At 41.3% G+C, this 24838-nt stretch overlaps 1 protein-coding gene across 2 annotated transcripts in view; it reads left to right on the top strand.

The window, feature by feature from the left end:
• NNT (nicotinamide nucleotide transhydrogenase) overlaps positions 1-24838 on the top strand; it is a 77664-nt gene that overhangs the window by 11436 nt on the left and 41390 nt on the right. For both annotated transcript variants that reach the window (XM_060236028.1, XM_060236029.1), the window contains exons 3-5: positions 6954-7183; positions 9774-9991; positions 11261-11348. In XM_060236028.1, coding sequence (XP_060092011.1) covers positions 6954-7183; positions 9774-9991; positions 11261-11348 — 536 coding nt within the window. The remainder of the gene's footprint in view (positions 1-6953; positions 7184-9773; positions 9992-11260; positions 11349-24838) is intronic.

Here is a 24838-nt window from a genome sequence, read left to right as displayed (position 1 = left end):
ATCTCCACATGAAGCCAGTTGGGTGGCCTTGTGCCAGTCACAGTTCTTTCAGAACTCTCTTAGCCCCATCTACCTCACAGGGTGTATGTTGTGGGGAGAGTGAGGGAAGGCGATTGTAAGCCATTCAGAGACTCCTTAGGGTAGAGAAAACTGGAATATAAAAACCAGCTCTTCTACTTCACAAAGGCTCATGCATCAACATACCTGTTAATCTCTAAGGTGCCACAAAACCTTTCTGTGTGTCCTCACCCCCCTAACCATAGGATACTTGAATTGGAGTAAGTATTGGGAGCTTTGCTATAGTTCAGCCATTAGCTATGCAACCTTCTTGCATACTTGTAATTCACAAGGAAAAGCCTGAAGCCTTCTGTGATTATAAGAGTTCCACTTTCAATTACATGTTTTATTGGTATGCTATCCTAGCAGCTCCACAGAAAATGCAGCTTTGCCCTGTATGAGTTTGCCAGATCTCAGCTGGACAGCAGTGTTTCAAAACTGGGAAAGCCTTTTTGCTGATACAGCTACACCAGCTGACTGTTTGCTTTTTCTGTGACAGTACAAGATTATAACTCAATAAAAGCATGAAGGGCAAACATCTCTAACAAGGGGATGACTCTAACGGAGTAACTCTTTGCAATGATTCTTACTGCTTTTCCTCAGTTTGTTCTGGCTTTGGGGACCTTAAATTAAAGCAAACAGATGAATTGATTTCATCTGTAATTATGCTCCACACACTTGCTGTGCAAAAACTAATTTTTGACATTTTATATATGAAGCATTTAAAAATAAAGTTTCTGGATTTTAAATGCCTTTTAATTGGCTTATTCTAATCCAGGGGTGGCCAAACTTGATTAATGTTAACAGCAACATAAAATAAACGTCAGATGTTTGCAAGCAGGAAGGAAGGCAAATAGATGGAGGAGAGAAGGAGAGGTGGGAAGAAAGCAACTTTAAATGCATTCTCCAATCTGCCAGCTGATATGGCTCGAAGAGATTTCAAGAGAGAAATGTCTTCTCCAAGCTAGCCAATGAGGCGGTGGGAGCTTCAAGAACCACATTTTGGGTCACCCCTGCTCTAATCAGTGTCTGGAATGTTTCTTCTGGTTACAGTGCTGCCCACCCAATTTTTGTCATGATAGGCTTTTTCTCATTCTTTCTTTGCTTGCCAAAGTCAAATTCTGGCTCAGTGAACTGAACCCATCATGTTCTCTCTGTTTCATGGTAAAGACCAAGAAAGAGAAACATTTCCTGGAACACATGTCACCTGACACTTTTGCCTGGGGAAGCTGCTTTCAGACATGTAGTGCTTGGGATATTGGAAGCACCAGGTAAAGGTAGTCCCCTGTGCAAGCACCAGTCGTTTCCGACTCTAGGGTGACATTGCTTTCACAACGTTTTCACGGCAGACTTTTTACGGGGTGGTTTGCCATTGCCTTCCCCAGTCATCTACACTTTCCCCCCAGCAAGCTGGGTACTCATTTTACCGACCTCTGAAGGATGGAAAGCTGAGTCAACCTCGAGCCGGCTACCTGAAAACCCAGCCTCCTTTGGGGATCGAACTCGGGTCCTGAGCAGAGCTTAGGACTGCAGTACTGCAGCTTTACCACTCTGCGCCACGGGGCTCTTCCATCTAAGATTATACTACCAGACAGTTATGGAGTCCTAGCAAAACATAATCTGCATTCATTTCTCAGCCTGCATCTCTGCTTGCTACAGATTGAGGTAATGGAAAGAATGTTACAAATTCTTTACAAAACTTTTTTTGTTCAGTGCTTTGCTGTGTCTTAAAGCAAAACAGAGCAACAAAGCTACTGTGAGCCCTCTCTGAAGGAGGATTGCAGGACATTAAATTCCCTGTGAGTAGATAAATAACGCAACAGGGGAGAGGGTGATAAGACTCAATGTTTCACACTAAGTTAGTTTTCTTCTGGGAAGCTTTCTTTATATTAAAAAAAAAACCATGGGAAGGAGAATTGAACAAAATAGTATCTTCTCTGTGATATGAAATGTTGCAGAATTCTCTACCATCTGAAGTTCACATTCATGCATGATCTGCATTTTGCAACAGAGTGAAGTTTTTGTAGCTATAGTAATAGTTTGTGTTGTGGGAGGGCCTCTGCTCCCTACAGGAAATTTTGTTTTGTCCTTAAAGAGCCCTGAAGCCTGACAGCCTGAGCAAAATGGGCAGGATTTTTCTGTGTTGAATCACAGCAAGGCATGTTTATACTTGTGCTGGGGATGTTTGCAGACAGTTTTCTGTGTAGCTTGGCGCACAGGCGAGTGGCAGAAGGGTGGCTCGGCATGACTAAGATTTAGCTCGGTGAAAAGTCTGGGTGAAATAAATTGTAATGAAAATTTAAAAATGTGACTTAAATTACTATGCAAATTGATCAATACTCTTATTGAGAAAATTACAAATACCCTTTCTCCAATAAACAAATCTAAATAAATCTTCAGGGGTTTTCAACATTAAATTCCTTTGCAAGTTCATCCACACCCATAAATCAATATACAGTTCTGTTTGCGTAGTAATTTAAGTCACATTTTTTATTTTAATTGGTCTCTTGGTGGCTATTGAAATAAATTGTAGGCAGAAATCAGTGGCAGATTTATTTCAAATTGGGGTTGCTGTTGAATCCCCAAGAAAAAGGTTTTTTTTAAAAAAAATCCAGTTTCCTTAGGATGCTTCATATTTTCTCTCCAGTAATGCATTATTTGTTTAATCTAGCCACAAAAACACATTTTACTTAGAACATAATAGTGTGAATGATTGACTTAAGTGGCATATACTTTGTGTAATATTCCCTTTCTTGGGATTAGCAGTCTGACAGTTTTCTTCTGTAATGGTATGGAAATAAAGCTGCATCCTGAATAAGCTTGTCCTCCTGGCCTTAATTCTAGACTTGTTTCTGTTTCATTTTTTCTCTGTTCCCTGTCCTGTCCTGCATACTCTCCAAGGTTCAACTCAATTTCCCTCTGTGCCAGCAATACGAAGAAGCTGAGTATCCAAAATATTTGCTTACTACAGCCCTTGAGTGTTTGCATGTGCATCTTTGTTTAATGACACTGGAGAGGCCAGAACTTTCTAAAAGGAAGGGCTGGGAAGCTGCAGGGCAGAGCAGTTTATTTGTGTAAGATGGAAGGGAAATATTCTTTGTTTTTCCAATAAACTGCAAAGAATAAAAATAGCATAATACAAGATATGATGGGAAGGCATAGTGGACACAGCCTCTAAGCTGAGTTAGTGTGAGCTAGCTCAGATTTTTAGCCTCCAGCTCACACATTTTTGTCTTAGCTCAGGAAAAATGGCCCCAGAGCTCATAATTTATTCAGTAGCTCACAACCGTATTGCCAGTAGCTCACAAAGTACAATTGTTGCTCACAAGACTCCGCAGCTTGGAGAGAGCATTGGACACAGCTTGTAATGATAGTGTCTTGTAGGAGAAGGGGCCCTGCCTCAGTGGAAAAGCCTCTGCTTTGCATGCAGAAGGTTCTAAGTTCAATTCCTGGCATTTCCAGTTGACAGTATTGAATGGTAGGTGATGTGAAATACTTCCACCTGAGACCTTGGAGAGCCATTGCCCATGTAAGGCAGCTTCATGTGTGACATGTTTGTTGTATTTCTCTTGAAGCAAGGAACCCAACCCCAGTGCTAGTGGTAACTTATCTTTGGCCACCAAAGGTCAATCCCACAATAACCTGTGGCTGCTGTGCCATATTTGTCATGCTGGGCTTTGAAGTGTATTTTATCCATGGTTAGAAAAGCCAGCTTTAGCTCAGTGTTTAGAAGGCATTTTCACACACACTAAATACACACTCCCAGTCCACTTTGCAACTGGATTTTAGTATTTGAAATGGCAAAATCCACTTACGAGCGGTCACTAAAGTGGATTGAAACTATGTTGTTTACCATGTGTGAAAGTGCCTTGTATATCAGCATGTTGAATTACAACAAATTTAAGCAAGCCATTTGAAAAAGAAAGGGAGAACTTATGTTCTTCTTTTTAAAAGATCCATTGCTTTGCATGTTTATTTTTAATCCTTTCCACTATTATGAGTGAATCCCCCCCCCTTTTTTTTTTACAGAGAACATTGGAATTGCCAGTGATCTAGCAAATCTGGTCTGCCTTGGTGTATTAGACCCCCTCTTTTCTTCCCCCTCCCCCCAGCACCGTGGATTTAAGGCACTGTGCTTTCCCCAAACTACTGTTATCACTTAAAGGTGTTTTAAAGTTTTGGTCTCCATACAGAGATGTGTGCTACTAATAGACAGAGGCCGTAGCTCAGTGCCAGTATGCCACCTTTGGAGCTCTCTCCCTAGGGAGATGCATCTGCCCCCTTCTGTTGCCATCTTCCCTTATTTGGTGAAGACTTCTTTGTTTTGCATAGTGTTCCTTCAGTTGTACTTCCTTCCTGCCTAAAGTTTTAATTACTGCTTTTACATTTTTACATGGATGTTAGCTCTAATAGATAAAAGTCTCTTGCATAGTGTGGATGTGTGCCTGGAGGACACGTGATCTAATGCTGTAGGCGTTGGATGGTTGACTGGGCTTTTAGTGATGTATTTCTTGTTGGTTTTAATGGTTTTTAAGATGTGATTTTATCATGTATGTTATAATTTGTTATCTGCCTCAGGGCAGAAAGGTGGGATATACGTTTTGAAAAAAATAAAATGATACACATGGATATGGCTCCAGGTGGAATCCCTGGCCTCTCCAGTTAAAGGACCTCTAGTAGGCGGAGTTGGGTGGGACCTTTTTTTTTGCCTGAGACCCTAGAGAGTTGCTGCCTTCCTAAATGGACCAGTGGTCTGACTCTGTTGTCAGAAGAAGGTGACAGAATACTCCATGTAGCGGCCCGAGTGTCTGGTTCCTAAGAACTCAACTATATTGGCTAGACTTCTTCCCCAAGAGAAATGAGTCTCAGGCCTGACTAGCAACTGCCTGTGCTGCATGTGGATCTTGGCTTCCTTGTTTCATCCTTCTTTCTCTGCCTCCTACACATTTTCCTCTGCTTTCTGTTAGCAGTTGCTTGGGGTTGTATAGTGGGCAGAGTGGCATACCTAGAAACCACTGTTCAAGGTCCTGTTTGGTCATGAACTGCTTGCGCTGAGCTCTTTTTAGAACTATAAATGTGATGTGCCTTGATTCTCCCAAGAGAGAACCACTTGCATTGTGGAAGGAATTGGCCCTCTTAATCAACAGTGGAAGCCAGTCCTCTGGTGCATCTTCAGGTGGTGGTTGAAGAAAGCAGCCTTTCTCTTAGTACTGACAAATGAGTGGGGCAGGAGGCTACTTAAGTTTACGCTTGTTATTTTGTAATGATATATTTATGGAAAGCCTAGCAAATTTAAAACCTGCATTCTCAAGGAGGTTAAATGGAGAACAAGGCCTATTCTATAGATTTATTTGCAGACTTTGTAAACTTAAAATATTGACTTATTAAGCATATTAATGCACAGAAAATTTACCTACAGGATTGTGCATGTGTGTCTTGTGAAACTCACTGGAGGGGGAGCATTGGGCCAGTCACTAGCTGCCAGCCCTATCTACCTCACACAGTGATTGTTGGGGGTGGGGGAGAAACCATGTATGCCACCTACAACACCTTTCCTTCGGCCTTGCTTCCCAGTAATGGTGAGTTCCTCCACATGTTGATAAAGACTCTTGCATAGTGTGTATGTGTGTCTGGAGGACACATGATCTAATGCACTGGATGGATGACTGGGCTGCCTTGAAGAGAAAGCATTGTGGGTAATTGTGTGCCTTGAAGAGAAAGCATTGTGGATAAACCGCTTGAGACAGTGTGCTCTCTTGCAGAGCAATATGTGTGCCACCCCCCAGACTGTCATTGTCTTTCCCTCTGAACTAGTTCTTGCCTGCTCCCAGAGTTCATTCAGGGATTCATCTGCTGGGTGGCAATGATTGAAAGCGTCCTGGGAATGTTGTTTTTGCCTTCTCAATTTAGTAAATTGTATGCCTTGCATCATTGTTTGATCTGGGGTGGCAGTGAAGAAATGAGTACATGGGAATGTTTGGTCAGCAGTGCCAAAAGGTGGGAAAGGTTGACCACAACTTTTGAGTTTACTGTGCTGGTTACTTGAGTGGGAGATGAGAGCTTTTCAGACATGCTTACTGTGTTTCCCCTTGGAAACCACTGCTGATGCTTGTTCTGTAGAAGAAAGTTGTTAGACGCTTACCTGTGCCATCTTTCCTAGTACCTCTATGCATGCAGAGAAAGGGGAATGCTACATAGCTATTAGTACGTAGTATCACAACATGGAAGGACTGCTGTCTTATGGTGCTTCAGAATAACAACACAATTATATAAATTATTTTGGAATAACAGCCTATGTGGCTTGCTGAATTTAGGTCTGTTTTCAAATGAAATTTCAGTTGGCTTTGAGTAAGTTGTGGAGTTGTAAAAATGAAGGGTTATAAGAAGAACTTTGCATTGAAAGTTGTATGCTAAATGTTCTTAGGTAATAATGGCAAGGCATCTTTTAAAGAAAAGATTGTGCACGATAGAAAATTCTGTGCATGAACCTGCCTCTTTGGAAGGTAGTTGTATGCTTTGGAACACAAGCTTCTGGGGCAAAGTTCTATGCTTGCCAATGTGCTCAAGGTTATACTTATTTATGGAGACTTCCAACCTGATCCCATGCATGGTTGCTTAGGAAGTAATTCAGTGGTGCTTACATTTAAGTAAAGGTGGGTGGATTGGACACTTTAGGAGGACACTCTTTTTTACATTTTTTAAAAATTACGTCTGTCACCTGTTGATAGTGAAGTGAACTAATAATATGAATGTACACACACAAATGTATACTCTCTGTAGCCCCTTTTAATATTTCCAGAAAGATTCCATTCCATAGGTGGTCGTCACTTACAGTGGAATGTTAGAAGAAAAACTATGACAAAATAATTGCCACCTGCTTCTCTCTCTGTTTACAGGTATCCCATATAAGCAGGTGACAGTGGGCGTTCCCAAGGAGATCTTCCAGAACGAGAAGAGAGTTGCCTTGTCACCTGCCGGAGTTCAGGCACTGGTTAAGCAAGGCTTTAACGTGGTGGTGGAATCAAGTGCAGGCGAAGAGTCCAGATTCTCTGATGACCATTACAGAGATGCAGGGGCTCAGATCCAAGGAACCAAGCAAGTGTTGGCTTCTGATTTAGTTCTCAAAGTAATTATTATTCCTTTTATCCCACTAATATTTAACCCTGTCGTGTGAACATAGCCTTTCAATGGAAATATTTTACGGTGCCTCTTTTTCTGACTTAATAAAGGTAATCTTTATCCAAGGGGCTGTGACTGAGTAGGTAGAGCGCTTGCTTTGCATACAGGAGGTCACAAGTTCAATCAAATTTGGATCTGGTAATAAGTGATGTCAAAGACCCTGGGGCAGGAGTGTCGAACTCTTGAGGGCCGGATCTAACATAAATGAGACCTGGCTGTGTTGGGCTGGGCCATGTGAGTACCTATTTAAGATTAGGTAGTAGAGATATAAACTTTTTAAAGGACACAGACAAACATGACTAAAGTTTTTTTAAAAATCGTAAAATAAAACATGCTTAAGACATTAGCACTTGTTAGTCTTAAAGGTGCTTTTTGTGTATTTCTCCCATGGGATCCAGGGAGCTGGGCAAAGGAAGCTCTGGCTCTTTCCCTCCCTCCCCAGGGGACCAAGATGGGAAGGAGCCTCAACCAATGGAGAAAACTGAGGTTTTATTCTCTAGCTCCTGTGCGACTGCAAGCCTTGCAAAGCAAGCTGAGATGCAGAAGGAAGCAAAAGAGGGGGAGAAGGAAGCAGACAAGAGCCAGTTGCTCGGGGGGCTGATAGGAGCCCTCTGGGGGCCTGATTTGGCCCCTGTGCCACATGTTTGACACCTCTGCCCTAGAGGGCTACTGCTAGCCTGAGTAGACAATACTGCCTTTGATGGACCAGTGGTCCAATTTGGAATAAGGCAGCTTCCTGTAACTTTCTTTTCTGTACAAATTCAGGAGATTTTTGTAACCTGATCAGTGTTTCTTTTAGCTTGCATTTATGGACCTAGAGCAAAGAAAACAGGAAAGTAGTGTTTGCAGTACAGTCTTAGTTTTTAAGTATCACAGGAGAAAGTTTGTGTAATTCTTCATGAAGGAGTTGTCATTTTCTAGAAGGCAACTGGGTTCTGAAGTACAAAGAAGGACCTGTTCTCTGCATGGAGGATTAAATCCTGGTGATATTAAAACTAGCAAACCAACTCATTTTGTAAGTAGGGGTTTAGAGATTTTAAATTAGTAGTGTTGGTCCAAAGCAAGATCCATGAAAATGAAATTAATATAAGAAACTTTATTAGCTCCAATCAGAAGTAATGTGCAAAATTGTGCAAACTTTTGAGTTCTCCAGAACTCTTCATTAGGCTGGATGCTTTTAAAAGAAGTGGTGGTGGAGAAAAGCAGATGTTTTAGGTTCTGGGCTTAAGGCATCTTATCTGTATCCTGCATAGAATGCCAGGTAGCTTCTATGTAAGCTGATAGTTTGCCCTACTTACTGCTATAGCACGTGATTGCCAGGTTGGCCCAAGGTAAACTCTTTAGTTCATGTGTTGTGGCTGCTTTGTATTCCAGGAGTTGCATTATATAGGGTGACTTGTCATGTTGCTTACCAGCATCCTGTGGAGAGTTTCTCTGCACCTGGGCCCTATAATTGTGTAACCATTTCTATGTCTGTGACTATTGCAGCCCTTATAGTCCAACTCTATGTCTCTGTATACTTTTCCCAAGAGGTGTGTATCTGTTTCTCTCAAATATTATTTGTTCTGTGGTTAGACAGTCTGTGAATATGATGAATATGTGAGCCTCTGTGTTCCCTCATAACAAAGCTTGAGTCTGTTTTGCTAGCTACTTTTTGCTAACTGAAGTAATTTTGGGACAGAAAGTAACTATCTTTCAAACACATGCAATGTTGTAAATATTAGAGAGAGAGTGCAGTGCTGCTATTACATATGGCAGTATGATTCTGGTTCACACGCAAGGGCCTGGGATGAAGGTAGAATCACAACTGCTGTGCCAAAGTCCTTCGCTCCAGCTCAGTCCCTTCCTTTTCTAAACCAGCAAATGCACTGAGGTATTTCACAGTGACAATGTCTTTGAACAGAAAGCAGATTTCAGCGGCTTTAGCACAGATGGATTTACTTTGAGGCAAATTACCCACTGCGCAAAGTCCGTTCATGCATTGTCACTTGGAGGAGAATTGTGTGTTAGGGCTTTACTTTCTTAAGCCTGAATCTTCAGAGACTTGAGCATGAGTATATGATAAACTTGATGACTGCTGAAGTCTTGTTTGAAAATTGCAAAATGGCTGAGAGCATGAACAGGGGAAGACCCAGGTCAAATATTGCTTCGTTCTGGTATTCGCCAGCAGTGGAGGGCTATCTGCTTCCTCCTCCCAATGTGTAATACCAGGGATAAGACCAGTTTACGTGGTTATTTGTAAAGAAGGCAGAGAGGATATATATCGAGAACCATGGCAGCTAATAGTCTTATCTATGACCCAGTTCAAAAATTGCCTCTGCCTTCGATTCAATTGGTTTTAGACTGTTTGTTTATATATTGGAAGATTTCTGTTCTGCCCATCCCAGAGCTCAGGGCATTTTACAGTAAGAACATATACAATTGTGTTTTCCCCAACTGGCATATTTAACAATTAGTCTTTATCTCAAAAAGGCCTCCTATGAACATAGAGCTTATTCATTGCTGTGGGGTATCTTGTTTTTTTGTTTTGTTTTCAGGTGAGGGCTCCCATGTTTAATGCTGCACTCGGCATGCATGAAGTGGACCTCTTCAAGCCATCCTCCACCCTGATCAGTTTCATCTACCCAGCTCAAAACCCGGACCTTCTGAGCAAGCTGGCGGAAAGGAGGACGACGGTCTTGGCCATGGATCAGGTTCCGCGGGTGACCATCGCTCAGGGATATGATGCTCTCAGCTCCATGGCCAACATTGCTGGGTATGGATTAATTAAAACGAAGCTTTTACTGCTCTTGCTTAATGCCAAATGAGCAGCTTTTGGAAACAAGCAGAATTTGTACCCCCTCAAAAGTGTGCATTTGTATCCGTTTCCTTGAGCCAAAAAGGCTGTGATCTTGCTCTACTCAGCCATGATATTGATATAGTGCCATTTCATGCTGCTGTTTCTCTAAGCTGGTCATGGTTAAATATATCAGTCTTTCCCTTTCTCTATTTTATGCTCACAACAACCCAGTGAGGTAGGTTAGGCTGAGCCAGAGTGACTGACCCAAGATCATCTAGTGAGCTTCCGTGGCAGAGTGGGGATTTGAACCTGGATCTCCAGGCTGGCACTCCGACCACTACACTAAACTGTGATCACGACTGGTTGCAATTGACAGGCAGTCTCATCAGGCAAGTGCATGAAAAGCCATGCCTGTCAAATGGTGGTCTTGAATATCTAAAGTCCAGTTGTCCCTTTCTAGTGGGGCAGAGGGAATTCAAGTGCTCAAAAGAAACCAAATGACATCTTCTGGCACTGTAAAAATGAGCACATCTTTATTCCACCATACCGTTTTTGTGACCCACCACTGTGAAATTTTAATAGTTGGAGATTGAAACAGACAGTCTCATTGGGAGCATAAACATTTATTAATCATGGCTCCCTTAGACCCAAGGCAATTTTTAAGTGGAGTGAGTGGGGAAAAAAAGACAGAAAGGTGCAGAAATGAGAAGTATAATGAACTTGTACTTCTATTTCTTCTCCCCATTCCAACCTGTATCATCGCTGCAGTGGTTTTTGGTAGAGAGCCAGCGTGATGTTGGTGTTCCAGTGCGTTGGGCACAAGGACCTGAAAGTCCTGGGTTCAGATCTCTACTGGGCCGTGAGACCTCATGGGGTGATGGTGGCCCACTCATAGACACTCTGAGCTGTCTCACAGGGTTTTAAAAAATAAAATGGTGGAGAGACATATGCCACTCTGAACTCCTTAGAGGAAGGATGACTTTAAAAATGTGCAGAGAGGTTACCTGTGTTTTTGATCAGTCCAATATGCAGGCCTGTTTAAATTGGCCACTGTGCTGTTCTGCAAGGGATCAGTAGATAGGAGCCAAGGCTAGGAAGACTAGGATTGCGAATATTGTAGACTGCATGTAGACAACAGAAATGCCAAGCAAGCATCACTGCTGGCTGTATAATCTCCCTTTTGGGGAAACCTTAGGTTGGGAAATGTTCCTGACACTTCTGTTCTCCCTTTCTTTCCCCTCTTAGCTACAAGGCGGTTGTACTAGCAGCCAATCATTTTGGCCGTTTTTTCACAGGCCAGATCACAGCAGCTGGCAAAGTCCCTCCAGCTAAGGTAAGGGGGAAGAATGTGTGATGGTGCCAGTGAATTGGCAGATGCTGTTACCAGCTAACAAAACGTGTCTGAGTGTTCTTTGCGGCTTTGTGGTTTTTAATTGCAATAGTGGTTTGACTGGGTTTCTGGTCTGCAAAGTTAGGGGCTGTCAGCTAGCCAAATGTAGCTTCTTCTGATGTCATCCTTAAGAGTGCGAGTGATGCCAAGTACCTTATTAACATCTAGCAAGATGCACCTATAGGTTGTAAAATTGCTGACTTTAATACAACATTTGGCTTGTTGCTCCTAGACGAACTAGAAATGCAGCCTTTGGCATACGCTTTCTCTCTCTACCTCATACTGCTTCTTAACTTATTCTAAGCAGATTACTAAGTATATCAGAAGATAGATTTTCGCAGCTGTTCAAATGGGAGTCTATCACAGGTGCATAACATTTTGCAGCTAAAAGAGTGATAGCTCTGCTGTTACCTTCTAATTAAAGAGGTGGTGTCTCCACATGATCTATATTTTTGGAGCAAAGGAAGAATTAAAAGATTTTTGGACTCAGAAAAGTAATTATATTCAAAGGTCATGTGATGCAGGATGTCTATACTATCTGCATCACAGTTGTGTACTCTGTCAGAGTATGGTTATCTTAATATACATCCCTCGTAAAAGTCTAGATGGTAAGACACTAACAGTGCTATCCTAAGGAGAATTATTCCAGTTTAAGACCATTCACTTCACCGGGATTAGACTGGAGTAGCTCTGTTTAGGAGTGTGCTGTAAGGCAAGTCAATATAAAGGAACGCCTACAGCGAGGAACAGTCAAGTATGAGCAGTTATCAGAAAGCTCTCTAGGCGGAAGGATACCAGCGAATTGAGTAGAACAAACACGTTATGCTCCACCAATTGTACTGTTATAATTATACTGAAACAGAGAGCTGTTTCTTAATCATTCTCAAGGTTTCTTTTCTGGTAACTGAATAAGGGAAGTCCAAGGAAAGATGAGGCACTGTAATTACTATTCAGCATGTTTATCCCAATGGGAAACAAGAATCCTCTCTGACTAGGCTGAGATAGCCCTCTTGTGTTTTGGAATGTATAATTTTAACGTTAAGAGGAAAGACCTTCAACCAAGTTTGAGATTCAGGAGATGGTTATCCCATTTCATCTTGGAGGGCCACCCCTGCTACACAATTTGGAATTCTGCAGATGAAATGTAGGAATTTAAGGAGGATTGAATCCAAGGCCTCCCCTATTTTATCAATCCAGATACCAGCCCCATATAAACTTTGTGTGGCCACCTTAATGTTTACAGTTTGATGGTGGCTGGGGTATACTGAGCTCCAGATGAATAAAAGAAACAACCAATAATATTTGATGCCTCTGTAGCCAATCTTTTTACATGAAAAGCTTGCACTGACCAACCTCTGGTCAAACCAAACCCCTAAGTATTTAAAATAGAGGACCTCCTCAATATCATTTCCATTAATTTTCCACTTGTGGTTTACTTGAGATTTCTTCCCCAAAACCTCCCCTCTCCCCCATGATCTTGGATTTTTGATAGTTAACTATCAGGCGTTCTTCCAGACAGTGTGAGACAAAAGCCTTTATCAGAGAGGACCATCCTGATGTTTTTCTTGATAGAACTGCATCATCAGTAAAAAGTAGGATAGAAACTTTAACGTTAGCAATGAATGAAGAATAACAGTCCTGGGCAGAGATAGCAGAAATAATACCATTGATTAAATCAAATAATCAAGGGGCCAGCACATACCCCTGATGCACTTCCTGCTGTAAAGAAACTATATTGGAAAGTTGTCTAACCCATAGTGGACTTGTACAGTGGAATCAGAATACAGAATCTTGGTTAAAGCCAACAGTCCCTGGTCAATAGATGTTAATTTAGCTTGTATCATAGTCAGGCGCAGGGTATGGTATTGAAAACTGCCTTCAGATCCATGAAGGCCGCAGCAAGGATTCTCTGACTCTTGGTTGTATATTTATTAAGAATTGTAATGTCAGAAGATGATGTACCAGCTCCTTGCCTAAAACTGACTTGTTCGCTTCCCAGGATTTTATTAGTCTCCTACCAGTCCACAAGTCGGTAATAAAGGATCAGAGCGTGAAGCTTTCCTGACCGCTGATAAAAGGCTAATTGGCCTGTAGTTGGATGGGTCCACTTTGTCTTCCTTCTTATAAACTGGTATTAGGAGGATTTTTTTTTTGGAGCAGGAACTCCTTTGCATATTAGGCCACACACCCCTGGTGTAACCAATCCTCCAAGAGCTTACAAAGCTCTTAGTACAGGCCCTGCTGTAAGCTCTTGGAGGATTGGCTACATCAAGGGTGTGTGGCTTAATATGCAAAGGAGTTCCTGCTACAAAAAAAAGCCCTGGGTATTAGCATGTCTCCTAGTGGGTGGCATAATTCCTGTGGCATTTATCTGAGTGAATACAGTTGCCAGTATATCCTTCTACCATGAAATATTTTTGAAGAGTTCTGGGGGAATTAAATCTGTGCCGGGGACTTTCTTCATTTGAGAAATTAGAAAACTAACTCTAACTCTAATAATTCTAATCTAGTTTTTTGATTTCAGCTGATCGGACAGGGGGCCAACTCCGGTAGTTCAGCTTGGTTCCAATTACTCTGATAATCATAGTTACTACAAGAACTAGCGAAGATATTAGCAAAGTGTTCCTTCCAGGTATGCAAGGAGATATAAGACAAAAGTGGGCTCCTAGGATGTTAAAACAGAGCTAGCTAGCTTCCAGAATTCACTCAGATTTCTGTTACTTCTGGCAGTTCTGATTAGTATTTGCCAATTAGTGAGGCAAAATTTTTTACTTTTGCATACAGCTACTTTCACTCTCCGTTCTTTTTACTGCATTTTATCTGCAATTATAGTTGGTGATGCTGTGTTTTTTTTTTTAACCTTACATGCTGGTGCTAAAATTTTGAATTTGAATGATTGTATGCTTTTTAGGACTGTCTTGTGTTAATTCACCTTCCAAGCAGGGCTAGCCCTAGCCCTTCTGGCGCCCTAGGCAGCACAGCTCTGTCCCCGCCCCAAGCCACCAGGCCTGGCACCTACTCGCAAGTAGCCCCATGCCTGCTGCCTACTCGCGAATAGGCACGGGGCTACTCGTGAGCAGGCGCTGGGCCTCGGCGATCGGGGCGGCAGGAAGGAAGGAAAGGAAAGGTGCGGCCACGGTGATCGGGGAGCAGGCAGAAAGGGAGGGAAGGAAAGGTGCACAGTGGTGGTGATTGTGGAAGGGGGCAGACAGAAAGGAAGGGAAGGAAAGGAAAGGTGCAGTGGCAATCGGAGGGGGGGGCGAGCAGAAAGGAATGGAAGGAAAGGGGTGGTGGCAGTGATGGGGGGCAGGCAGAAAGGGAGAGGAAAAAAGGAAAGGTATGCCGCCGTGGTGATCGGGGGGGGGCGAGCAGAAGGGAAGGAAAGGTTCCGCGGTGGCGTAGGGGAGAGAGGCAGGCAGTCGGCATGCAAACTAGGCATCTGTCATGGGTGGAGGGGAGCCTAATTTGGCACCCCTCCCTCCCAGCACCCTAGGCAAGCACCTAGTTTGCTTAGTGGGTGAGCCGGCCCTGCCTACAAGCTGGCCTCAGATTCAGCAGGAGCTCATAGGACTGCAGCTCCTGAACCTTTCTGAAAAGCCCCTCCTCCTCCCCACCTACCTTGTCCATTGGATAGTAGGCGCAGTGGCATAATAGTCTCTGGATTAGGAGAGCGGGCAGCCAGCCACCAGGGGCTTTGCCATGCCCCCAGCACCCCTCATTAGCCCCTGGAGAAGCCCACGCTGCCCTTTCTCCACTTCTTTTGACTGGGGTGGGGGGGCTGGATCTCTAGCCAGCCCAAACAGGTCTTGCTTGCCCAGAGCTCTCCTTTCTTGTGTCGGGTTGCTTTTGGTTGGTGGGGTGGAGGGTGTCATATGCTAATGAGTTACGCTAATGAGCTCCACCACCTATTTTTCTACAAAACGACCCCTGCCTCCAAGGATCCATATTGGGACTGGCGCTTTTGAATTTGGGGAACAGTGGTGAACAGTAACACCCCCAGCATTTGGTTATGCTAGCAGATTGTTCAGTGGTGAACTCCAAATTGGATTCACCCATTCATCAGTATGGGTGAATGAGGAACCAAGTGGCAAGTGAGATACCATGTATATCTACGGTGATACTTGTTGATGGCAAAAGTCCTGGCTGCACACTGCATGCTGGTAATATCTGCAACTAGTCGTGACTATCCAGAGAAAGATCTAGAGGTCTTAGTGGATGGCTTGATGAAAATGTCAATCACTGTACGGCAGTAATGGAAAAACAGCAAAATCAGTTTTGGGAATGAATGATTAGGAAAGGTATTGATGGCTAGTATAGAGATCTGTAGTGTAGTCACATTTGGCATATGTCTTGCTACTCTGATTTTCGTTTCTGAAAAGATATCATAAGAACTGAAAAAGGCAGGAAAAAAAGTATTCAGAACTGTTAGAGGGAAAGAGAACAGGATTCTAAAAATGGAGTTGTGTGAATCAAATGGTTTGGAAACTTTCTTTCTCCCTCAGATGAGAGCTCAAGGTCACCCAGGAAATTGGTAGTAGATTCAGGATACACAAAAGGAAGTACTTTTAATCAAATGCGTAATTAAAATGAATTTTGCTCTTGTGAGATATAGAGGGTGGCTGCCAGCTTAATGTCTTAAAAAAGAGTATTGAACATACGAAGCTACCTTATACTGAATCAGACTCTCGGTCCATCAAAGTCAGTATTGTCTACTCAGACTGGCAGCGGCTCTCCAGGGTCTCAAGTGGAGGTTTTTCATGCCTACTTGCCTAGACCCTTTTTAGTTGGAGATGCCGGGGATTGAACCTGGGACCTTCTGCTTCCCAAGCAAATGCTCTACCACTGAGCCACCGTCCCTCCCCTGAAGGAAAAATTCAAGGAGAAATAGGTCTATTGATAACCATGAGCAGTAACAGCTGATGGAACCAGCATGTTCCATGGAGGCAGTGTGCTTGGAATACCAGCGTGGTGGTGGGAAGACCATTATTTCTCACATGCATCTGCCTGGCCCCTGTTGGAAGCTGGATCCTGAACAGAGTAGGAATCCCTGATCAAATATAGCAAAAGTGTTTTGTGCTCTTATCAAGTAGGGTAAGGAAGCAGAGGGGCTGTGGCTCAGTGGCAGAGCATGTGTGGCATGCAGAAGGTCCCAGGTTCAATCTCTGGCATCTCCAGTGAAAAGGGTCAGTTAGTAGGTGATGTGAAAGACTTCTGCCTGAGACCTTGGAAAGCTGCTGCAGGTCTGAGTAGACAATACTGACTTTTGACACACTGAATGTCTGCTTCAGTATAAGGCAGTTTCATGTGCTCATGTAAAGACTGACATTCAATAGGTGCAGGTTTTTTTTTTCTAGTTGCAGCATTCTGATGTCAGACACACTTGTCATTTTCCTAACTTCCTCATGCCTCTCATGGGTGGCTTCTTTATGTGCTCAAGAGCAGACTCTGGAGTACAAAATAAATGTTACCGCAGTAGTTGTGAAGGCTGCATGCCTGTATTTTCTGCTTGTCTTTCAGATTGCATGATTGTAGTAACTGGGAGAATTTAGCCTTCAGTTTAGTGTGTTTCTAAAGGAAAGCGGTATGTAATGCAGTGCGTGTGAGGTGTGTAGTGCATGTATTCACAGCTGAAGCATTGAAGTCCAGGATCTTTGGGATTGTTCAGAAGGATGGCTCAGATCTTGACCTTGTGGGAAAAGTGGATTTAGATGTGTAGGATCTGCATGACAATTTTATAAAAGTCAGGACTGGGTATTCTGCTAGCCAGTCATTTTGAGCCAATGGAAGCTGAATTCCACAACAGTATAAACTTATTCAAGTTAAGTAAGCTTGCGTATATTTCCTAAATTGGCATAGTTAATCCTGCTGCTTCTGCACCTGATAAGAAAAATCCTGTTGGGCTCTCCCTACACCTTCAGAGATCTTAGTTGGCCTTGTGCCTGCACATCTGGAAACCTGTTGCAACTCTATTTAAGAAAAAGAGTTGGATTGCCAAGATTTGAATTTTACACGCAGTATCCTTGCAAGGAATCACAGAAACAGACAGCCCTGCACATGTATTACAAGGAGAGGTGATCATTTGTAGTCTCTGGCATTGTATTCTCTGGCATATTTTATGATCCTCAGTTCTTGCTTTCTCAGAGCCAAGTCTCACAGTGCATGTTGTAATATTGGGTCCAGGTTGGAGCTGCACGTGGAGAATTCCCAGGACATGCAGCTTTAGAGTTATGCAGATAACTTCCTGCTTGGGCTGTTTGGTCTCTGAAAAATGATGGGGGTGGCAGGAGACCCTCCTTTCCCCATGCTGCAGTACCAAGCTGAATTGGGCTCCCCCAGGCTTTAAAAATTACTTTCCCTGGACTTCCGGGGTTGGAAAATGCCAAGCTGAACTGCTTCTCAGAAGGGGAGCAGGCTGGAACTTCTGTTCGGGGTAGTGGAAGGCAATCTAATGCCTACTGCTTACTTTTCTCAGTCAGAGATCAGTCCAAGATATGCACAGGAAACTTTGAGGAGATTTACCTTGGCTAAAAGGGAGTCCTGGGGGGTGCTCCTTTGAGGCTTTGAGGGGTCTCTGGAGACGAGTTGCATTTTCATCATCTGCAGAAGTTTCCAGAGTCATTTATTTGACATAAGCTCGACAGGATCCTAATCTTCTTTGATACTGCTAAACATCTAAAGCTATACAAGACCGGTGTTGATCTGGATAACTACAGAAAAGGTACAGATTGCTATCTTTCATTCCGGGACTAATTAAAGTTAAACAAAATAAAATCAGAAGGTGGGAAATTAAAATCTAGAAAGCTTGGAAGAAGAAGGGGAGAAGGGGCGAAATTTAGACTTTGTAAATTTAAAGGACAGTGCTAAAAAGTGGAAAGGAATTTATTGTTTTGTCTACTTGCGGTTTTGGAGAAAAAGCCCCATTGTCATAGATTTGCAGCTCCCACAGCCAACACAGGAAATACGTCAAGTATTGTGAGATCTCTCTAGCAGCGAAAACAGGATTTGGTGGCAAGCAAAGCAGGAAGTATCGGATGGAAAAGGGAAATCATTGAAGCAGCCACCCTACTCTAAAACTATAATATCATAGAAAAACATCGGCGGCCATTGCTAGGAGGCTAAAATTTAAATAAAACTTTTAAAGTGTTTGGGACATTAAAAATTGGTGGAGCCGACAGAGGTGACGATTATAAGGTAAATACTATTGGACATTACTGTTAATAACCATTTTAGAAGCCTCTAGAGAAAAAAGGAAATTTTTTTTTAAGTGAGGCAGAAAGTCGCGACCGCCATTTTGGAGAAAATAAAAACTTTAAAAATTAATATCTGTGCCCAGGAGGCTCTGAGGACAGCGAAATTAGGCTTATTGAAAAAAGCAAGCCTCACTCTTTTAAATCTGATAGTTGAAATTTAATTTGGTGATGTCAAAATTTTTGGTGTTTTTGCATGTCAGATCACAAGCAAACCCGAGCAAGGACTGCTTCACTGGAGAAAATGCAGGACCAATTAGATGAAGCCAGGATAATGAAAGGGATAAAGGAGATGATAACTGCTTCCAAAAAAGAAATTAGAAAAGATATTGAAGAGCTAAAAAAAGATATAGAGGATCTCAGAAATGAGACTGTGGTGACATCAAAAAAAGTGCAAGAGGTGGAAGGGAGAGTAAAAGTACATGGTTCCACCTTGTTAAAAATAAAAGAAAAAGTGGCAATTCATGACTGCAAATTGATAGGGACCCAGATACATCTGAGAGGAGTACCTGAGGATGAAGAATCTGAAAAGATTGCAGCAGAAATCTTTCGAGGGAGCAAATAAACCTGGAAAATATTTGGCCTGACAACTGAAGAAAAAGAAAGTAAAATTATTAATAAAATTGTGGTGGATGGAAGAGAGGTAGTAGATCAAGAAGGAATAAAAAGAGAATTCTTTAAGTATTATGCCAAATTATTTAAGGGTGTTAAAGAAAGAAAAGATGGAAGAGTATTTACAAAAGATTAAAATGGCACCCTTAACAGAAAATATGGGAAAAGTTTTGAATGATCCAATTGAAAAAATAGAAATTGAAGCAGCAGTTAATGCAATGGAAAATGGAAAAGCACCTGGGCCAGATGGTTATACAGCTAAATTTTTTAAAACCTTCAAAGAGAAGTTAATACCGAAACTTTAGAAATTGATGAATATGATAAGAATAAAAGGGAAAATACCAAATACATGGAAGGAAGCTGTTATTTCGTTGATTCCAAAGGAAGATAGAGATGTCACAAATGTAAAAAAATTATAGACCAATCTCACTATTAAATAATAACTATAAAATATATACAAGAATCTTGGCAGAACGGCTTAAACAACATTTGACAAATTTTATAAAGGAAGATCAAGCGAGGTTTCTCCCCAAAAGGCAAATAAGAGACAATATTAGAACTGTTGTAAATATTGTAGAATATTATGAAAGACATCCAGAAAAAGGAAGTAGCATTATTCTTTGCGGATGCAGAGAAAGCATTTGATAATTTAAATTGGGACTTTATGTTTGCAGTAATGGAGAAAATAGAGTTTGGGGAAAACTTTATAAGGACGATAAAAGCAATATATACTGAACAACGTGCAAGGCTATGTATAAATGCAGATCTTACAGAAGACATGCTAATTAGCAAAGGTACAAGACAAGGCTGTCCGCTTTCCCCACTGTTGTTTATAATGACTCTTGAAATCTTACTAATGCAAATCCAAGAAGATAAAGAAATAGAAGGATTAAAAGTAAAAGGATTTATTTACAAATATAGAGCATTTGCAGATGATATAATGTTTATAAATGAAAATCCCATACGAGTCACACATTTGTTGTTTGCTAAAATACAAGAATATGGGGAATTGGTGGGACTTTGTATTAATAAAGAAAAATCAAAACTTCTATGTAAAAATATGCAAGTAAATTAAAGGAATTGTAGAGGCTAACGGGTTGTGAAGTTACTTCTAAGGCAAAATATTTGGGTATGGAGATAACGAAGAATATTGATTTGTTAAAAAATATGAGAAGCTATGGCATCAAATGGATGAAGATATGTTAAAATGGAATAAACTTAATTTGTCATTGCTGCAATTAAAATGAATATTGTACCAAGAATAATGTATTTGTTTCAAACTATCCCGATTGTGAAAGACAGTGAACAATTTAATAGATGGCAAAAAAATTTTTCAGAGTTTGTGTGGGCTGGGAAGAAACCAAGGATTAAAATGAAAATTTTAACAGATGCAAAAGAGAGAGCTGCATTCCAATTACCTGATTTAAAATTATATCACAAAGCAGTTTGTTTAGTGTGGATAAAACAATGGATGATGCTTTAAACAAAAAACTCTTAGCGTTGGAAGGTCATGCAAATAAATTTGGCTGGCAAGCTTATATGTATTATGGAAAAAAAATGGGTGATTTTTTCTCTCACCATTATATAAGAAATAATTTGCTAAATACATGGATGAAATATAAGAAATATGGAGATGAGAGAAAACCGTAATGGATAGTGCCAGCAGAAGTAATAAAAATAACAGCTGAGACGGGTGAAGAAAAGTGGTTGTCATATAATCAACTATTAAAAATACAAAGTGGCAAAATAGAATTGAAAACTGCTGAGGAGCTGAATAATAAATATGATTGGTTCCAAATGCAACAGATAAAGAGCTTGGTGGATAATGATATTAAAACGGAAGGAATAAGGAAAGAGCAAACAGAAATGGAAAAAGTTCTGCTTGGAGACAACGAAAAATTAATTTCAGAACTATATAAATTACTTTTAAAATGGTCTACGGAAGATAAAGTAGTGAAATCTCAAATGATTAAGTGGGCAATTAATGTAAATAAAGAAATACAGATGGAAACTTGGAAATATTTGTGGAAGAACTCTATGAAGCTTTCGACGTATCATAGTATTAAAGAGAACTGTTTTAAAATGATGTATAGATGGTATATGACTCCTAAAAAGTTGGCAAAGATGAACAATAAGATGTCAGACAGATGTTGGAAATGTAAAAAACATGAAGGTTCTTTCTACCATACGTGGTGGACTTGTGAAAGAGCAAAAAAGTATTGGCAGATGATTCAACAAGAAATTTCTAGGATCTTGGGATATGAATTTAAGAAAATTTCAGAGACTTTTCTGTTGGGATTACAAATGGAAAAATTTCCAAAAGAAGATAGAACTATAATTTGGTACTTGCTTTCAGCTGCTAGGACATTATATGCGCAGTTGTGGAAGCAAGAAAAAATACCAGAGAAATGGGATTGGATTGTAAAAGTTATGACATGGAGTGAAATGGACAAATTAACAAGAATTTTAAGAGACTATGACTTAGTAGTTTTTAAGATGGAGTGGAAAAAGTTCAGAAGATATGTAGAAAAAGAGTGGAAAATAAAAGGACATTGGACAATTTTTGATAATGATTAAGTCTTAGAAGGAAGAAGAATGTAAATTTTTGTTTTTACTAGTTAAGGGTACCTTTTAATGTTAGTATTATAAGTAAATAACACCGGTGGGGGTCAAGTAACGGGGGAAGGGGTGGTTAGAAAGTAATATATGGGATAGATAAAAAGAAGTTATTAATGATGCAGGAATAAGATATTGTTGCCATATGTTACTAAATAAAAATTGTTTTAACAAAAAAAAATTACTTTCCCTGAAGCAGAGAGCCAGTTTGGTGTAGTGGTTAAATGTGCGGACTCTTATCTGGGAGAACCCCACTCCTCCACTTACAGCTGTTGGAATGGCCTTGGGTTAGTCATAGCTCTCAGAGGAGTTGTCCTTGAAAGGGCAGGTGCTGTAAGAGCTCTCTCAGCCCCACCCATCTCACAGGGTGTCTCTTGTGGGGGAAGGAGAAATAGGCAATTGTAAGCTGCTCTGAGTCTCTGATTCAGAGAGAAGGGCAGAGTATAAATCTGCATTCTTTTTCTTCTTTTTTCTTTTTCTCCTCCTCTTCCTTCTTCCCTGCAAGAAAATGGTGGGAGTGGCAGGAAACCCTCCTTTCTCCATGTTGCAGTACCAAGCTGAATTGGGCTCCCCCAGGCTTTAAAAATGGCTTTCCCTGCAGCTGCCCTGTGGCTGCAGGAAAAACAAGTTAGCCTGTTTTAAAAATGTATTATGTATTTTGGCCCTTAGTGTGTTCAGGTTCCAAAGTCACTTGTCTCTTTTGCCTTGGGTCTCCTTCCTCCCTGGTTTCCCTATTCTCTGGTAAGGATTAGGAACTCTTTTGTGGCAGGGACCTGTCTAGTTTTGCCTGTGTGTCTCAGTAAGGAACCATTTATCCTGATGGTGCTCTGTAAACAAGCTTGGCTTTATCACTGCCTGCACTTCTAGAGGTCTTCAGGTGGGTCTGAACTGACAGTCTTGTTCATACCATAGGCTGTATGGGCCAATGGTGTGCCTCTTGGCTTTCTGCATCCACCCAGACAAAGGCCCGGCTGTCTTCTGATAATGATAGAGTGTTTGTAAACATTGTAGAAATAACGGGCAACTTTTGGATCTCTGATCTTGAATTTTGTGTGGTTTTGGTTCTCAACTGCAGTCAACATCTGATCCCTTCTGCAGCACATTAAGGCCATTTATTTGGGAAAAGATTTTTCTCTCAGGTATTTTTCTGCATAGCTGTGGAGTCTCCCAATCACTTTTTTCCTTGCTTATTTGGCTTTTATCTATACTAGGTACAGCCAGTTTACTGTTGGCTATAGCAACAATACTAAGAGCTAACTGAAAGTTTGAGGGAATGGAATGTAACCAGATGCAGAACAAAACAGTCCTGGAATTTCATTCCACAGCAGTGCACAGGTCAGAGAGAAATGGCACTCTTACAGGCCTCTGTGGTGTTTCTCTAGAGCGCAAGAGCAAAGTCCCATGGTGAGAGAGCAATGATGAAATATATTAGGTAGGGAGCAGAAGCTTCCTTTCCTATTTGTCCAAGTAGCAAAATCTTTTGACGCAGTGAACTTAGCTTGATAAAACAGCTTTCTGCTTGGCTTGTGAATGGCATCAGCAGAGATTGGGACCACAGAGGTAAACAGAACTGGAGAAAAACAACACACTCATTCAGTGTAGAAAATACTCAGTATAATCCACGATAAGTGATTTTTGTAAACTCATAAACAATTCAGTGATACGGATAATAAACCATCCTATGCACAACACGACTACTGTCCATAGAACTATGCCATTTTAACTGTGGTCCAACGAATGATAAAAGAATTGGTCCAGTTTTGTTTCGGAAGTATCCTTCTTCAAGGGACCTCATAGGTTCAGTAGAGTTGAAGTGCCATAACACATCTCCTGGCTTTCCAAATTTCTAAATTCTTTCTGGAACGCCACTGCCAATCCTTTGGCATTTGAAAACGTTCTTTTATCATTCGTTGGACTACAGTTAAAATGGCATGGTTCTTTAGACAGTAGTTGTGTCGTGCATAGGATGGTTTATTATCTGTAACATTGAATTGTTTATGAGTTTACAAAAATCACTTATTGTGGATTATACTGAGTATTTTCTACATGGAGTGAGTGTGTTGTTTTTCTCCAGTCCTGGCCTGTGAATGGAACAGGCTAACTAAGATTAAGTAGCACCAACCAGTAACAAGTAGAATATCACATCTGTGTTAAATTGGTGTATTTTAATTCCCTTAAATGGTTTGTTCCTCTCCCATGTCAGTTCAGTTAGGCCTGCATTTTTCAGTAATGAAGAGTTGTTAATGCCTTGGGAGTTCCTCCTCAAACATTATTGTGGCTTTCCCACAGCTTACTTTGAGAGTCCCTATAGGAGAGATCTCAGGGAGATAAAAAATGAAGGAAAATAGGGGCTCGCCCCATTAATTACAAAAGGAGGAGACTGAGTGCAGGGTTCCATTTCTACGTTAGTTATGTGGATGAAAGGAGTGTGTTTGTGTGTGTGTGTCTAGTATCTCTTTTGCCGATGCCTATATCTCTTTAGAAAGTGTTTTAATTTTTTTCTGAGAACAGATTTAGATAAACTAGTAAATTGACAGTAAAGATTCCCAGTTTCTAATGGAGAGTATTTAGTCAAGGCCAGTGCTGATTAAAGCCATGTTAACACCAGGAAACCAATCTGGTATGTTGACAATATTTTTATCCTCTCAGAACATGGTGTTGTGGGGTGACATGTTTTGATTATGATATAAATTGTAAGCATGGGCCCAGGGAACAGAAGGGTGGGTGGATGTGTACAAAATCAATGTGGATACTTGGAATTCTCTCTGTTCCTTTTGGCCCTCCTACCAGCTTCCAGCACCAAGGACAAACTTTACATCTCACAAAACTAGGGTTGGAATTCTAGCAGGAGCTCCTTTGCATATTAGGCCACACACCTCTGATGTAGCCAATCCTCCAAGAGCTTACAAGACTTTTTTGTAAGCTCATGGAGGATTGACTACATCAGGGGCGTGTGGC

This window comes from Heteronotia binoei, chromosome 4 (genome assembly GCF_032191835.1).
Source record: "Heteronotia binoei isolate CCM8104 ecotype False Entrance Well chromosome 4, APGP_CSIRO_Hbin_v1, whole genome shotgun sequence".
Taxonomy (NCBI): Eukaryota; Metazoa; Chordata; class Lepidosauria; order Squamata; family Gekkonidae; genus Heteronotia; species Heteronotia binoei.
This window is presented reverse-complemented; position numbering and strand designations above follow the sequence as displayed.